Source organism: Corythoichthys intestinalis, chromosome 12, assembly GCF_030265065.1.
Source record: "Corythoichthys intestinalis isolate RoL2023-P3 chromosome 12, ASM3026506v1, whole genome shotgun sequence".
NCBI classification, from domain to species: domain Eukaryota; kingdom Metazoa; phylum Chordata; class Actinopteri; order Syngnathiformes; family Syngnathidae; genus Corythoichthys; species Corythoichthys intestinalis.
Genome location: NC_080406.1, coordinates 46,585,059 through 46,602,033, shown reverse-complemented (window position 1 = coordinate 46,602,033; position 16,975 = coordinate 46,585,059). Strand labels below are relative to the sequence as shown.

At 40.5% G+C, this 16,975-nt stretch overlaps 1 protein-coding gene across 1 annotated transcript in view; it reads right to left on the bottom strand.

Moving 5' to 3' along the window:
* Positions 1-2,004: 2,004 nt before the first annotated feature.
* LOC130927226 (receptor tyrosine-protein kinase erbB-4-like) overlaps positions 2,005-16,975 on the bottom strand; it is a 453,841-nt gene continuing 438,870 nt past the window's right edge. The window contains exons 25-28 of the mRNA XM_057852903.1: positions 15,202-15,372; positions 12,865-13,096; positions 8,132-8,260; positions 2,005-6,455 (exon numbers count right to left, since the gene is read on the bottom strand). Of these exons, the coding sequence (XP_057708886.1) occupies positions 5,767-6,455; positions 8,132-8,260; positions 12,865-13,096; positions 15,202-15,372 (1,221 nt within the window). The 3' untranslated portion in view covers positions 2,005-5,766. The remainder of the gene's footprint in view (positions 6,456-8,131; positions 8,261-12,864; positions 13,097-15,201; positions 15,373-16,975) is intronic.

Below are 16,975 nucleotides of genomic sequence, written 5' to 3'. Positions count from 1 at the left end.
AATGACCTTTGGGTCTAATTCATTCAGGTGTCCGAAAGACTTTCAGAGATTCCTACAGATACGAATGAACCCAGGTAGCAAATGAAAAAAAACTAGCTATTCATACTGCATGAAAAACAAAATCAGGAGTGTGAACCTACCCTAACTAAACTGTGGATGATAAAATACAAGGAAGTAACAAGAACTTCAATGAGGTTATCTTTTAAACCTTTATAGGGCAAGTGATTATTTGTGGTAACAATAACAAAAAACTTTAACCCCAGCGTCCACCAATGTGAACATCACATTTTGAGTCATGTAGGCCACAATGCTAACATTTGGTATACAAGTATGACCAAAATTGTGATGTCCACATACAGTATTTGGATGCCAGGTCTCAATTATAATATTTAACAATTATTGTATTTTTATATAATTATTATGCACATTTTAAAATTAAAAATCACAATTTATAATTATAAAATGTTTAAAAAAAAAAAAAAAAAATCGGATTGACTGGCAACCATTTCTGAGTGTACCCCATCTCCTGCCCATAGTTAACCAAGATAGGTTTTAGCACCTCAAAAAATAAATAGTTTAATAGACATCGAATTCATTTTAACTGTTAGGACTGTGAGATGCCATTGACAACTCCAGCGAGAGGCTGGCAGCAAATGATCACTTCAAGCCCTCTTTGTCGACTGGACTTCACTGTCAATGGCAGCCAATAAGTTAAATATGTTCTACAAAGGGTTAAGTATTGACATTTTGTTCAAGCCAGTAATCTGTTAGATGCGTTCCACCAGACGTTATGCTAACTTTCCGCAAAATGGCACTGACATTTATTTAACGTTGACCCGTACTGTGCACTGCACATGCATCATCATATAAGAACATTGTGTATTCAATCTGAAGGTTAATGGCACTTCTCGCGCGGAATACATTTTAAGTGGCAGAGGTTTATCTGAAACGTGAATGCATTTGGTTATGAATTCATGTCTGGAGATTATATTGGCGTGTCAAGGCTGGCGGCATGTGTTGAGAACAATACTGCATGTGATAAATATTTGAATTCCATTACTGGTGCAACAACATGTAAAAGAAATGCGTGGGTTTGCAACATCTGGGTTCTTTAGCATGACTGCAGCTTTTTTTGCCGTCAAGTCACGACAACTGCCGGCTTGCATCACTTTCAACAGGCAACACTCAAGCAATGCCAATATGTATGCCCTTGCTCGTGTCAACCCCGTGGAAAGTATTTAGCCTTTATTTGGCACTCATTTAACCCATTGATGCTTGAATTTACATACATTTAACAAATAAACATAAAACATTGGAGGAATACATAAGCAAATAAATAGTGATAATATAATACTAAGTTTAGAAATAGATTAAAAAAAATACTGAGAACATTGAAATAGAGAAAATAAAAAACTAAACAAAAAATATAGTAATGTATGTACATATGTGTGTGTGTGTATATATATATATATATACACTCACCGGCCACTTTATTAGGTACACCTGTCCAACTGCTCGTTAACACTTACTTTCTAATCAGCCAATCACATGGCAGCAACTCAGTGCATTTAGGCATGTAGACATGGTTTAGGACAATGTCCTGCAGTTCAAACCGAGCATCAGTATGGGGAAGAAAGGTGATTTGAGTGACTTTGAACGTGGCATAGTTGTCTGTATTTCAGAAACTGCTGATCTACTGGGATTTTCACGCACAACTATCTCTAGGGTTTACAGAGAATGGTCCGAAAAAGAAAAGATATCCAGTGAGCGGCAGTTCTGTGGGCGGAAATGCCTTGTTGATGCCAGAGGTCAGAGGAGAATGGCCAGACTGGTTCGAGCTGATAGAAAGGCAACAGTGACTCAAATAACCACCCGTTACAGCCAAGGTAGGCAGAAGAGCATCTCTGAACGCACAGTACGTTGAACTTCTGAGGCAGATGGGCTACAGCAGCAGAAGATCACGCCGGGTGCCACTGCTTTCAGCTAAGAACAGGTAACTGAGGCTACAATTTGCACAAGCTCATCGAAATTGGACAATAAAAGATTGGAAAAACGTTGCCTGGTCTGTTGAGTCTCGATTTCTGCTGTGACATTCGGATGGTAGGGTCAGAATTTGGCATCATCAACATGAAAGCATGGATCCATCCTGCCTTGTATCAACGGTTCAGGCTGGTGGTGGTGGTGCAATGGTGTGGGGAATATTTTTTTGGCACTCTTTGGGCCCCTTGGTACCAATTGAGCATCGTTGGAACGCCACAGCCTACCTGAGTATTGTTGCTGACCATGTCCATCCCTTTATGACCACAATGTACCCAACTTCTGATGGCTACTTTCAGCAGGATAATGCGCCATGTCATAAAGCTGGAATCATCTCAGACTGGTTTCTTGAACATGACAATGAGTTCACTGTACTCAAATGGCCTCCACAGTCACCAGATCTCAATCCAATAGAGCATCTTTGGGATGTGGTGGAACGGGAGATTCGCATCATGGATGTGCAGCCGACAAATCTGCACCAACTGTGTGATGCAATCATGTCAATATGGACCAAACTCTCTGAGGAATGCTTCCAGCACCTTGTTGAATCTATGCCACGAAGAATTGAGGCAGTTCTGAAGGCAAAAGGGGGTCCAACCCGTTACTAGCATGGTGTACCTAATAAAGTGGCCAGTGAGTGTATATATACATATATAGTATACGGCGGAAAACAGAGACAAGGCTGAAATAGCAGTTTCTGCTCTTTCACTCCTCTTTAAAACAAACTGCTGTATTTTAAGCCAAAAGAACTGTTTTGTTTGATAGAACAATTTGTCTATATGCTGCCATAGCAGATTCATGGCGCATTAAGCCCCCAAACTATTTTTGTCCATTTTACCCTGGAAACCCCCGTTTACAGACGTCGCACAACCGCTTTTGTTTCAACCCAGCCATAAAACGAAGGTAATTGATTATATTTATTATTCAAAATGTCTGTCATTTTTAGCTTTGACTCATTAATTGATGTCTAATATTTTGTTCAAAAAAAAAAAAAAAAAAAAAAACCCGACTTTAAAAAACTATTCACTCCCATATTTTAAACTTTTACACAAATTACGTCACAATGAAAAAAATGGCGTCTGCAAAAAAGTCACGGAAATCTAGCTCATAACTATCGCTTAAGTTTTTTTTTTTTTTTGTTACTGTTGCATTTTGTCTGATATATTAGATGATAAATAATCGATCCAAACGAAGAAAAATTGAAAAAAAAAAACATTTAAAAAGGGTAAATATATGAAAAACAAAATCTCGACCACTCCTTGATGTCTGCGATTTCTGCATCGCGACCCTTGTTATATTACCATGTTTCACCCATAAAATCCCCCAAAAATCCAGCTGTGGCCATTCACAGCTGTGTCTTGACACTCAGCGATACATGCTATATCAAGTTTTTGGATCGAAACAAGGTAAGTACACGATAATATCTAGTTAAAGTCATGGCATCTGAAATTCTGCTCTCAACTCCAGATAGGGTTTTGCTGTTTAAATTTTTTTTTAATGCCCTCCTGTTCAAAATTTTTCTTCCCCCAGAAAATTGAGATTTTAAGCTTTGCAATGATGTATCACACATGCATATCGGATAATTTTTAAATTTGGCCAAAATCGGAGTCTCAGAGCGGACCTTCAAGTCACCTGAGTGTTTCCCGCCACATATATCAGACATATAGACATATATTTTTAAATTTCTAAAATGAATGAAAAGGGCCAAATGTATTAATTCCTTTTGAACTGAAAATGTTATATTAATGTTTAATTTTTGTTCCTGTATATTTGTTTCAATTTCTTTTACTTAGTATGTGTTATCGTTAATTTGGGTTTATTCCAATTTTACTGGTATTTCTTTTTATTTGAATTTCTATACATAGTGTTAGTTTTTATTATTATTTATTAGAGGTGCGCAAAATGTCCGATTCTTAGATTATTCGCGATTCGGCCGTGGAAGATTCGAGAACGATTCACAAACATCCAAATTCCGATTATTCAAATATGCGAAGTAAAGCGGAAGTACACAACACTCAGCGCGCCGCGCGGTCTTCGGGATGGAACGGAGCGAGAGTAGCTAAACATCATGCTTCCCATTACCCGGCCCCTCGGGTCATGCAACGAGATAAAAAAAAAACACAACAACATACCTGACTGCTGCCGAAAAGCTGCTGCAAAGTACATCCATATGTTACGGTGGATATCATTTATATAGGACTAGATGCAATATAGATTTGGTAGTGTTAGCAGCACATCTACAAAAAGCTAAATGCGGACGTTATAAACGGCCGCCATCTTAAAGCAGTACACTTCCCTGCAAGGCTGTTGTAGCGAACCTTCCAAGCAAACCTAATTAACTTTTTATCTAAAATACTCCTAAATCGGTAAAATATTGACTTGAATCTATCTTTAAAATAGTTTTAAAACTTTCACATGTCGAAAGTAGACAAAAGGGAAATTATGGAATAACGGGAGCAATTTTAACAAATTTAACGGTTGATTCACAACATTAAATTAATTGAATGTAGTTTAAAGCTGCTGATACAGAATCGGGACAGGAGTTTTTTATTTAATGTTATTTTTGTATATTTGTTTACTGCTATATGTTAACTTGATACTGAAATAGTAGTGTGGTTTAGCCTGAGAGTATTTTTGAACAATTTTGGAACTAATGTACAAAACATTAAAAAAAAAAAAAAAAAAAAAAAAAAAAAAAAAAAAAAAAAAAAAAAAAAAAAAAAAAAAAGGAGGGGGTGCGTCAATAATCGTTTTATAATCGAATCGGAGCCTCTGAATCGTAATCGTAATCGAATCGTTAGGTGCCCAAAGATTCCCAGCTCTAATATTTATATCGTCTTATTCACTACCCCAATGCTTTTTGATGCATCCACGTTAAATGTAAATTCAGGCATAAAGAGGTTAACTAAGTGGCTCCTGTTGCGAGCGCTAGACATCCTATCCGTTTTGGGAGGGCCGAATACGTTCATTTTTCCTCCCATTCAAAATGAACAAGACGTCAATGGCACGAAAGCATGAGCATTTACTACCATTCATTGCAGTTTAAATGAATTTGACGTTTATCCTTGTCAATGGCCGGCAATGTGTTAAATCCAGTACAGCGGAGGAAAAAAACAACAACAACATATAATTAAGACTTGGCATCCACATATACTGTATGTATTTTGGGTGATGTAGGCCACACCAAATATCGTGGCCTACAGTACACAAACTACAATGGGATGTCCACAGCAGGTCTTTGTGTGGATGTTTTTTTTACTATCATATAAAAGTGGGCACATGCCCAATTAAGGTTTTCAAAAAACAAACCAAAAAAACAAACAAACAAACAAACAAAAGACGTTGGGTATTACTAGTAAACAGCGATGATAGAGGTATAATAACTCAGTCATGGCAATAATCCTTTCTTTGGGCTTTCCACTATTTTTGGACCCTTTCTGACCTTCAGAATGAATTCATTCTCTGAATTACTGATTAATTTGCGTCTCTGGAGCTACTACAGAAAGGGCTGGACTGTGTTGCTCTGTGTGAAAGAAAAGAAGAGGGACATTTTGTAATACTTCTAATCTAGAGAACTGTCAATACATGCTGAGTCTTTGAACCGGAATGAATGACGCAACGGGTGTAAGTAGAACTCAGTTTAAAAACACTGTTTGGTGATGTGGGGTAGCTCATAGTTCATTCTTTTCCAACATTCGCTCCCTCTTTTTGCGTGCTACAGGTGGGTGACTACACCACAGTGTTCCTTTGTCTGTAGGGAGGTGGTGGTAACACATTGCCGGCTTTCATTGCAGCCTCAGACAAGTATTCCTGGTTTTCAGCGACAGCGGGGCGGATGCGTCCATTCTGTCGGTAGAAGAAACGTGTGCTGCAGTCCTGCAGGTACTCCGGGTTGTGCAGGGAGGCTTTTGGAGGAAGGCTGTGCTGCCAGTATTCGGGATTGTCAAAAGTAGCTTTCTTGCCTTTCTTATCCAACATGATGGTTCCGCCAGTAATGCCTGAGTGCAGAGCATGTCCCGAATGCCCCGGATGCAGGGTGTGTGACGGATACGTGGGGTGAGGGAGGTGACCTGGGGCTAGAACGTATGGGGAGGTTGGGATGGCGTGGCTCGATGTGGATTTGTTGACTGTCTGTGATACTGTTTGGGCAGCAGAGGTCCCGGGGACAGAGAAGGAGACGGCAGCAGCTAATCCATTCTTGTCCCCGGGGTTGAGAAAGGTATTCAGGTAAAGTGGCTCATTGATGTACTCATCGTTCCTGTGGGTTGGGTGGCTCCCCGAGGCGGATGCGGAAGCGGCTACCGCGACAGCTCCGGCCATGTGCAGAGTGTGGCAGCCTGCACTGTCGACCGCTGCATGGGCTTCTCCGTTTCTGCGACGTGTAATGAAAGGGTTTTCTTCAACAGGGTTCATGAGTTCTGAAAATGGGAAGAAAACTGTCATTGGTTTGGATCTATTTAATAGATTTCAAATCAAATTTTACGGGGATTGTTAGCAGTAAAAGAAAAAGAATGTTCATTTGCTGCACACCCTCCCAGTTCAAATGGATTAGACATCTACTGATGACAAACCAACTAAGGGCATGTCTACACCTGGTATGTCTACACCTAGCAGGGTTTTTTAAAACCGGAGATCCTGCCACGTCAGGAAAAAAAATAATTACGTCTACACCAGCACGTTTGTAGAAAAAAAAAAAGGATTCACGCCAACTGCATTAATTCGTTTTAAGTACATTAATAACTGCGCATGTGTTCTTCAATATGAAGCACTGCAAGAGTTTGCAAATACAGTGATACCTCAGCTCACGAACGCTTAAGCTCACGAACTTTTCGCCTCAAGAACATTAAATTCGCCAGCATATAGTCTCTGCTGACGAACTAGTTTTCGGCGGACGAACAGTGCCACGAGAAGCTGACGCACGCTCACGGCGTCCCAGTTCGTCCCCCTCCCTTTCGTTGAGTGCGGACGTGGTTTGTGTTTGATAGACATTTTGGACCACATTGAGTGTACTTTTGCTATTATGGGACCGAAAAAGAGTTACCTACAGTCCTTATGAAAGGTGACTCGTGTTACCAATTCGCCCTCGACTGGTAATTGGCGGTGCTTTCAGCTTCCCACCGTCGTGAGAAGTGGACCGGTGTTCGGCGAGTCACGTTGGCTCGTTGTCGTCGGTTGTCTTCGGTTCGCCCGATTTCCTCTCCAGAAAGGTGGCGGCGTGCATACAAACACCCAGAGGCGTCGGATGGCTTTTTGTGGGCACTTTTATTAACAACCAAAATCATGTGGGGGGCACAGCAGTGGAGTCTACGCTAACTGCGCACTTTGCCGGTAACACTCTCCTTCCAAACAGTAACTCCCTCCCTCCCTCCTCCTCCCACTCCATTCCATCAAGCCATCAACTACCATCACAAAGGTAAATAAAACGACTTTATTATACAGTACAGTTTATTTCTTTAATTATAATACAATAGCACATTTATTATACATAAAATAAGGTATATTTTTGTGTAGTTTTAAGGCTTATTTAGTAGAAAATTATGTTTTATGGGGACCTGGGAACGGATTATTCTCATTTTAATGTTTTTTTATGGGAAATAAATGTTCGGAAGACGAACTTTTCGCCTCACACACACTTTCTGGGAACCAATTATGTTCGTGAGCTGAGGTATCACTGTACAGTAAATGGAAGCAAGAAGCACCTGTCTAATAATTAGATCCAAACTTAAACGATGTAAACATTAAGGCATTAGGCCATTAAGGCAACCAAAAGAAACCCGATTCAGTATGACATAATTACGTTTAGACTACTGGAAAAGAGCAGAGGTTTTTATAAAAAGTTACACTCTTTTTTATATAGTAGTTTTCTGCTGTTCAAAATATTTCCTCCCTTCCTCTAGGAATAAAGTGTAGATGGAGTAAGCTCAGATTTTGAAAAATGGACATTTTTAAATGTGCTTCTTTCCCCTCATGCAGCTAAGTCCTCTGACGTACCTCATAATTTGCAAAGCCAATTGCAAAGTGTTTGATAATTTGACACTATACAGTATTTTACAAATTCCCACCTAGTATAATCTCTCACTACTAACAAAATAACCTGAACTTTTCTTCTCTCTCATTCCAGTGGCATATGGATCTTGTTCCTTCTCCACTTTGGCTCCTCGTTCTGCAAGAAGACCAGTTGGATCTGCGCTATAACGCTGTCCACTACAATCCTCCCGCGTACCTATAGAGACACAAAAAAAGCAACAAAGACTCTACTTAAACCATAGTTTTAACCTAAATGATGGAACTGCACAATTCACAATATAATCATTCTTATCAGAAACTAGTGTTGCACGGATACCGTTACTAGTATTGGTACTGATACCACCCTAAAATGATGTCATTGGTATCGGGGAGTACTAAGGCCATGTCTACATGTAGCAGGGTACTTGTCAAAAAGAATAACTTTTTCTACGGTTTGTCCTATAATCCACATGCACACGCACATTTAAACGAGGGTTCTTGAAAGCTGTGCCCAGAGTGAAGATGAGCAAATTCTGCATTTGTGGCGCCATCATGTGGATACTGATAGCCGAAGATTTAACTGTGGAATCGTCACTGACTGCGACAAACTTTGTCCCTACGTCACACATGAGACCAATGTTTACATTTGGATTGAATCTGACAGGTGCTTTTTTGCATTTAATTACAAACTCTTGCAGTGCTTCATGTTGAAGAACACATACTGGTATATGAAGGATGGGGGTATTATGGACAATTATTTTTCTCACATTGTTATGAATATACTTAAAAATGAATGAATGCGGGTGGCTGTGAATGATTGTTTTATATCAACATGCTGGTGGGGATGTAATTATTTTTTCCCAATGTAATAGGGCAGGATCCACGGTTTCAAAAACCCTGCTAGGTGTAGACATGGCCTTAGAAATAATGTGCCGATGTTGCACAACATGTATTTTTAAAGATCTAGTTTCCGACTGCTGGTCACCTCGCCCAAGATGGCTACCATCCACGCACCCCGCCGTAAAAAAGTGAGGATTTGTTGCCCTTCCCAAGACAAAGACATCCAATCAAGCTTCTGCTGTGAATTTAGTGAGTTTATCACGAGTAGACGTCCAATCTATTTCAAGTGGATCTAATGGATTGGACATCACACTCTCACCAATTCGTTTATCACTAATCACTATCACTAGTCCAATCCTTTTGAAGTGGGAGGAATGGTAACGCAGTCTTGAGCCGTCAATGGCAGACGATGAGTAAACAGTGTCTGACGAAGCCATTGTAGCAATTAATTAACATTCAAGTGAGAATGCAGTAATTTAGTATCAAAGAAAAAGAAACGCACGATAATTTTCGGACAATAAGCCTCTACTTTTTCCCCTCATTTTGAATCCAGCGGTTTATAGTCCAGTAAGGCTTTTTTTTTTAAATTTGGGGTAATAGGTAACATTTATTTGACAGAGGCGTCATAAGACTGTCATATGTCTGTAATGATTATGACATGACATTCTCATGGCATTAATGAATGCTTAAGTGTCATCTGGCAAATTTTGTCATTAACTCCATTTATGACGAGCTTGGATCGTTTACATCCATTCAAAAGTGAAATAATTTACCGGATGACGGTAGGCTAGGTTCACACCGCAGGTCTTAATGCACGAAACCAATTTTTTCGTGTTTTTCCTACTCGAGTGAGGCATTAACTTGACGGTCAGATTGGGAAAAGTAGCATAAAAGTGGACCATTTTAAATCCAATCTGGGTCACTTTCGTATGTGGTTAAAAGCCGATCCGGGTCACATTTTTCCAAAATGTGGCTGCAGTCTGAACAGTCAAGTCCCCTAAATGGGAATTCATGCAGCAATTACATCAGCAAAGAGCGAGAGAGACAGGGCGCTACGATAGTGATGGAGCATTAGCATTAGCGCCTAGCTTGAACGCTGCTTTTAGGGAAGCGGCGAAGAGGCGGGCTTGACAACAGTCATAAAAAGATAAAATGGGGGGGGGGGGGGGGTAAGCCTGAGAATGCTCGGTTTTATAATAATATTTCAAGATTGCTTACATGTCAGGGCAAACTGTCCATATGTGTGATCAGCATGCACGCACAGTGTGTGCATGCTATCATTCCATATGAACTTTGAATATAAGACTAAACGGATTATTAATGTCTTATTTGAGTCCACTTTGATCACCCTTGAATGACGTTGAGCCAGCATGTGTCAATGTGTCAGTCATTAGTTTTGATGCTCCTGCGCATCCAGGTCAATTTGCTCAGCGCATCTCGGACTGCGAATTAGTGCGCATGCGTGATACTTGAACGGGCTCAATGGACAAAGACACGAGCACGCCCCAAAAAAATATACAGATGTTACCGTAATTTCCCGAATATAACGCACACTTTTTTCCTCAAAATCAACTTGTAAAATCATGGTGCGCATTATAAATGGGTACATGGATGGAGACAGAAATATACACTCACCGGCTACTTTATTAGGTACACCATGCTAGTAACGGGTTGGACCCCCTTTTGCCTTCAGAACTGCCTCAATTCTTCATGGCATAGATTCAACAAGGTGCTGGAAGCATTCCTCAGAGAGTTTGGTCCATATTGACATGATGGCATCACACAGTTGGTGCAGATTTGTCGGCTGCACATCCATGATGCGAATCTCCCATTCCACCACATCCCAAAGATGCTCTATTGGATTGAGATCTGGTGACTGTGGAGGCCATTTGAGTACAGTGAACTCATTGTCATGTTCAAGAAACCAGTCTGAGATGATTCAAGCTTAACATGGCGCGTTATCCTGCTGAAAGTAGCCATCAGAAGTCGGGTACATTGTGGTCATAAAGGTATGGACATGTTCAGCAACAATACTCAGGTAGGCTGTGGCGTTCCAACGATGCTCAATTGGTACCAAGGGGCCCAAAGAGTGCCAAGAAAATATTCCCCAAACCATTACACCACCACCACCAGCCTGAACCGTTGATACAAGGCAGGATGGATCCATGCTTTCATGTTGTTCATGCCAAATTCTGACCCTATCATCCAAATGTTGCAGCAGAAATCGAGACTCATCAGACCAGGCAACGTTTTTTCCAATCTTTTATTGTCCAATTTTGATGAGATTGTGCAAATTGTAGCCTCAGTTTCCTGTTCTTAGCTGAAAGGAGTGGCACCCGGCGTGGTCTTCTGCTGCTGTAGCCCATCTGCCTCAAAGTTCGACGAACTGTGCGTTCAGAGATGCTCTTCTGCCTACCTTGGTTGTAACGGGTGGTTATTTGAGTCACTGTTGCCTTTCTATCAGCTCAAACCAGTCTGGCCATTCTCCTCTGACCTCTGGCATCAACAAGGCATCTCCGCCCACAGAACTGCCGCTCACTGGATATTTTTTCTTTTTCGGACCATTCTCAGTCAACCCTAGAAATGGTTGTGCGTGAACATCCCAGTAGATCAGCAGTTTCTGAAATACTCAGACCAGCCCTTCTGGCACCAACAACCATGCCACGTTCAAAGTCACTCAAATCACCTTTCTTCCCCATACTGATGCCCGGTTTGAACTGCAGGAAATTGTCTTAAGCCATGTCTACATGCCTAAATGCACTGAGTTGCCGCCATGTGATTGGCTGATTAGAAATTAAGTGTTAACGAGCAGTTGGACAGGTGTACCTAATAAAGTGGCAGGTGAATATATAAACACTTTTTTTTTTTTTTTTTATTGACACGGCCACGTTGTATTGAAGAAACGTATGCGGCGATCCGTTGCCGACCATGACGGTACGTGACGTCACCATTTTGTTTCGGTACTACTTCACTGTGATCGGCCGAATGATTTCGTCTGTGTTAAATACTGCTTTTTTCACTCTTCATAAAGCACAGAATTTAGTTTCTTGAACTCATTTGAGTCAACGTTTATTGCAGTTCCGCAACTCGGACCATAACAAACGTAACAACACAGACTTCTTGTGATTGTCCGTCAACTATATCCGTCCCTCGGGAAACTCAAACCCAAATAACAATAGTTTCTGTTGTTACTGTCGCGTCGACAGCGATGAGCTCTCGGATTTCTAACTTACGTTCTCACTTTCATTTTACCGTATCAATCCATGGAAGAAACATTTATTCATCATGATGAAACGAGCAAGTTATACAGCAGCCTTTAAAAGATAAGTCACATCTGTTTTGTTTTCTCCTAGATTCTGGTAAGTTGGAGAAGTTGTGAAATCATATTATTACCGTAAATATTGTCAGTTTATGGTCATGTTTTGAATTACCAATATGCTATGCTTGTGCTGTGTTTCACCAGTCAGTAAAATGACATTTCTGTATTTGTACACAAGCTCTGTTTTCTTGTATTCTTCTATTTATTGGTGCTAAAATTAGGGTGCGCGTTATAAACGGGTACAATAATTTTCTCTAGATTTTACAAGTAAATTTGGGGTGCGCATTATACACGGGTGCGCCTTATATTCGGGAAATTACGGTACATAAAAAATTGGAATTGTGCATTAACACCTGCGGTATGAACCAAGCCTAAATGACGTTTGTCAGAAGCATTCATTAATGCTAATGACAGAATCACGTCATAATTATGATGGTCTTATGACGCCATTGTCAAATAAAGTGTGACCGGTTAATATCTTTTGGTGCAAATATCCCATAAATATCCCAGTGAGGACAGCTGCGGTTTATAGTCCAGTGAGGCTTATCTATGAACAAATTCCGTTTTCGTGTTAAATTTGGTGGGTGGTGACATCAGCCGATACCGTACAGCCGGGTGACAAAAAATGATATCGTGCAACACTAGCAGTAACACTGCTTTACCTTGTACTGTGGAAAGTGTTGAGCCAGCCACGAGGACACTTGCTCTCGGGGAGGCCTGCTTCCTTAGAGTTCCATTACATCGTGGATCCTCCTGTTTGGCGCGGACAAATCCACTTCCAGAAGCCAGGTCCTGGGTAACCAAGCAGGCGGCACTCACAGGCGGAACAGAGACTACCCTCGTGAGGGTGTTCATCGTGTTCTGCCGGCTGAAATTAGGATCCTGGTAGCAAAACTGATTTTGCATAAAAAAGAGAAAAGGAAGGGATTTGGGGTGAAGAGAAACGCGTCGATAAAATTAAATCTTTTTTTTTTGTTTTTTAATTCTGCTTTATACATTAATGTTTCATCCTCCCCAGTCATCCACAACACTTCTGTACAACATAAGAACATCTTCATAGATAGATATTTTTTCAAAATTAAACATTAGTCAGTCAGTATGAGCGTGTGCATACTAACAGAAGAGTTACATGCAGCAAAGAGCCTTCTCTCTCGTGGTAAAACTTCGACTTGTGGCCTGGCTTCGGTATTAGGGGAAACTAGCGTGCTCTAATTAATGTTTTCCTAGATTGGAGACATCAGTTCCACTCAATCTTCATTTTTCACAGTTTCCTCTTTTGGATTTCACCTTAATATTTTGATCAACTTGACATGCACGTATAAAAACCTGTACCCACATAAATATAATATGACTAAATTGCTTTAGTTACAGTTGCAGACCAGTTCTAAAAGTGTTTAAAATCGTACAGGTTAATCACTGAAAGCTGCTGCTGGTGTCGCACTTATTTAGATTTTTAAAACACATTTCTGGGAAATAAAAAATCCACCATATTTCTATCACAATAGCTTTCATTAACTCATTTGGTCTCAAGAACGTATAATTACGTTCTATTTTTAATTGCTTTAGTGTCCCAAGAATGTATTTATACGTCTTTTGCGTTTTTTTTCCACAATCGGCATCTATAGGTTTCCATGTATCTCAGATAGAATGCACAAAGCTCAAAACCCATTTTAAAGCAATAAAACTGGCCACTGGAGGGCAGTAGCGCATTTGGTAAGACCCGCAACCCTATTCAACGGCAACCAACGGCTAAGCGGCAAAGCCGGGGAGAGGGTGGAAGATGACCGAATGGATGACAGGCGACGGACGACCGAGCAGAACAATCGGTAGAACACCCGGGATGCCAGGCGCTGGACGACCGAGCAGAACGACCGGGACCACTAGATGCCATACAGTCCGTGCTGCTCGTGAGCAGAGCCCGCAGAGACATAAAAAAAAAAAAAAAAAGGAATCTTTTTGAAACAGGCGGCGATGAGGGAAGAGTTTAACATGCTTTTGCGGCCAACACAACGTCATCTTTCAGTTAGTTACTGTATGTCTAAATACATTTTTACTTTGCTATCAAAAGCTCTATTTGTCTTGTTGTTAGCAACTATGTGGCTTAGTGTGGCTCGTCAGTGCTGACGAGTTCGGTTAGTGGGGCAGGGGGTCACGCCAGCGAGTGAAAGCCGGGCCAATGATTATTCTGTATATCCCGGTAGCCTCCATCTGTTTTTCCTCCTCAGACAAAACTATTTGTCTCTTTTGTTGCTATGCCAACTTTGCAGAATTTGCACGAAAGCGTTAGCATCAACTTCCGTCCTTATAATGAATGGGGCCTGGTCCCCAACCTTTTTTGCACTACGGACCGGTGTAACGTGGCAGAAAATGACAGTAAATATAAAATAACACGTCGAGGCTAAAAACGAATATTACAGTAAGTGCAGGGAAAATGTCACTCACCATAGACTGAGTCAAACTTTTTTTTTTTAACAGCGACCTCTTCTAAAGCTTCGGCAAATATCAGTGGTCGCAAGCATAATGAGTTCTTCTCCAATCATGAAAGATTTCTTAGCTTTAGCAATACGGTTCACCATGAGGTATGGTGCTCTCAGGGCATTTGCTTTTTTTGCCTAGTTTGCTAGCTTTTAGCCACATATTATGCAGAATGGACTTGGTTATGGGCTCCTCTTCTGGCTCATTAGGTGGCCTTTTCCCCGTAAAAAAGCTGTCCAAAGACGTCGCCACTCGCAGCACACAACTGACAGCAGCTAAAGTTACTGTTTACATTGACTGGCGCTTGGGCTGCTATAGGTGTGCAAACACCCTAGTAATTGCGGCCAACCATTAGTTGGTGACTTATACAAATCTTTACTCAGATAAGTCATATGTGTCAAGAGTCACAGGCCAGATTGCAGTCGTTAATAAATGATATATTTTTCTGCGGCCTGGTCGCAAATGCGCCACGGACCGGTACCTCCACTGTTTGCAGGTGAATCACAATTCTGGGGTGACAGTACCTTGCTAGGGTCGATGCGAGTTTGTGAAGTGTAGGTCAAAGGTGGCATACTAAGGGAGTGTGGCACCACATACTCCTCAGCATCCAGCAGGTCTTCCAACTCCTCTTCATCCAGGAGACTTTGGAAGAACTTGCTGTCATTTGGACTAGGGAGCTTCATTCGGTCATCCCCCTAAGAAGGATTAATATGATAGAGCTGTCAAAATGTCATAAGAGTTCAAATATGTCTTAGATAAAGAGCCACGATCTTATTGAATTAACTATGTCAAACAATGACTACCTCTGATAGAATTTTTCCACCCTATGGGAACTAAACTCAATTACGTGTGACAATTGGTATGTTTACAAAAGGGAATGAGCCAATGCAGTTTGGCAAAGAAATGAATTTTAACTATGTCGTTCTTTTAACTCAATGGCTGCCGTTATAGATGACAGACGTCCAATAAATTTGAACAAGTAGGGCTGGTAGTTAATGATCACTGGCAGCCATCCCAGGTCAAATTGGACATTTAACTGTTGAGTAAAACATCAGTCCTATAATTGTGGGAATCAGTCGACACCTGTAAAAATTTAAAGTGGATTAACCCCAAATGAAGTTAATTCTATGACTGCCATTGACAACAATTCATTCGCCCCTCCCAGTCAAAATGGTTTGGATGTCTATTGCCGTCAATGGCACTGGATCATTCACTTCCTAATTTCCATAACGCATACCCTATAGAATACTATACATACCGTATTGGCCCGAATATAAGACTGTGTTTTTTGCATTAAAATAAGACTGAAAAAGTGGGGGTCGTCTTATATTTGGGGTCTAGACATTATACCCATTCACGACGCTAGATGGCGCCAGGTATTATTGAAGCGAGTGCTGAACTTGACTCCCCAGGCCAAAGCGAACCCCTTATGGTTAATGCAGTTATTGCAATGTTGTTGTTTTATCACAAGATTGGTTTATTTACATTACAAAAACCAGAAGCCATTCATTTACGAATGTGATTGCACTTTAATTTACATATTTAAATGTTCAGATATTAAGATTTGAATGAGGCAAAATAACATGCTTTTTCTCTCAAATATATTGTTAAAATCATTTGTTTCAGATGTACTGTAATTCTTTTCTGTATAAAAATTGGTGTTCAAAAAGTCTTTTTTCAAACTTGAGTCTTGAAAAAGAGGAGGTTGTCTTATAATCAGGGCCGTCTCATATTCGGGCCAATACGGTATACCTTGGCTGGCAGTAAATGAGTTAAGATGTTCGAGTTTTCTGTTACATTTTAGCTTCAACGGCATCAGAGGGATTTTATTGTTCAAGGGTATTAGTCAAGGGTACACAATATTTTCTAAGACTTTAAGTATACCTTGGAACACAGTGAAGACAGTCATCATCAAGTGGGGGAAATACGGTACAACGAGGACATTACCAAGAACTAAACGTCCTTCCAAAATTGATGAAAAGACGAAAGGAAAAACTGTCAGGTAGCCTGCCAAGAAGCCAAAAGCAATATAGAACTTATGTCAACAATTACCCATCTTCTTCATATGTCTGAGCTATGAAAGGGTAAGATAGAAGCCTTGTCTTACAAGAAAAGCATTTGAGCTTGAACGCATTTGCAAAAAACACCCATTAGAAAATGTATGTATGTTTGGTGCAATCTACAGCTAGCAGCTTTTTAAATGTTCAAATCTCAGATAAAAGTCATCACCAATCATTTACAAGTTATATTATGTTAAGGGCCAGTACATAATAGCTGCAGTGGTATGAATAAGTATCC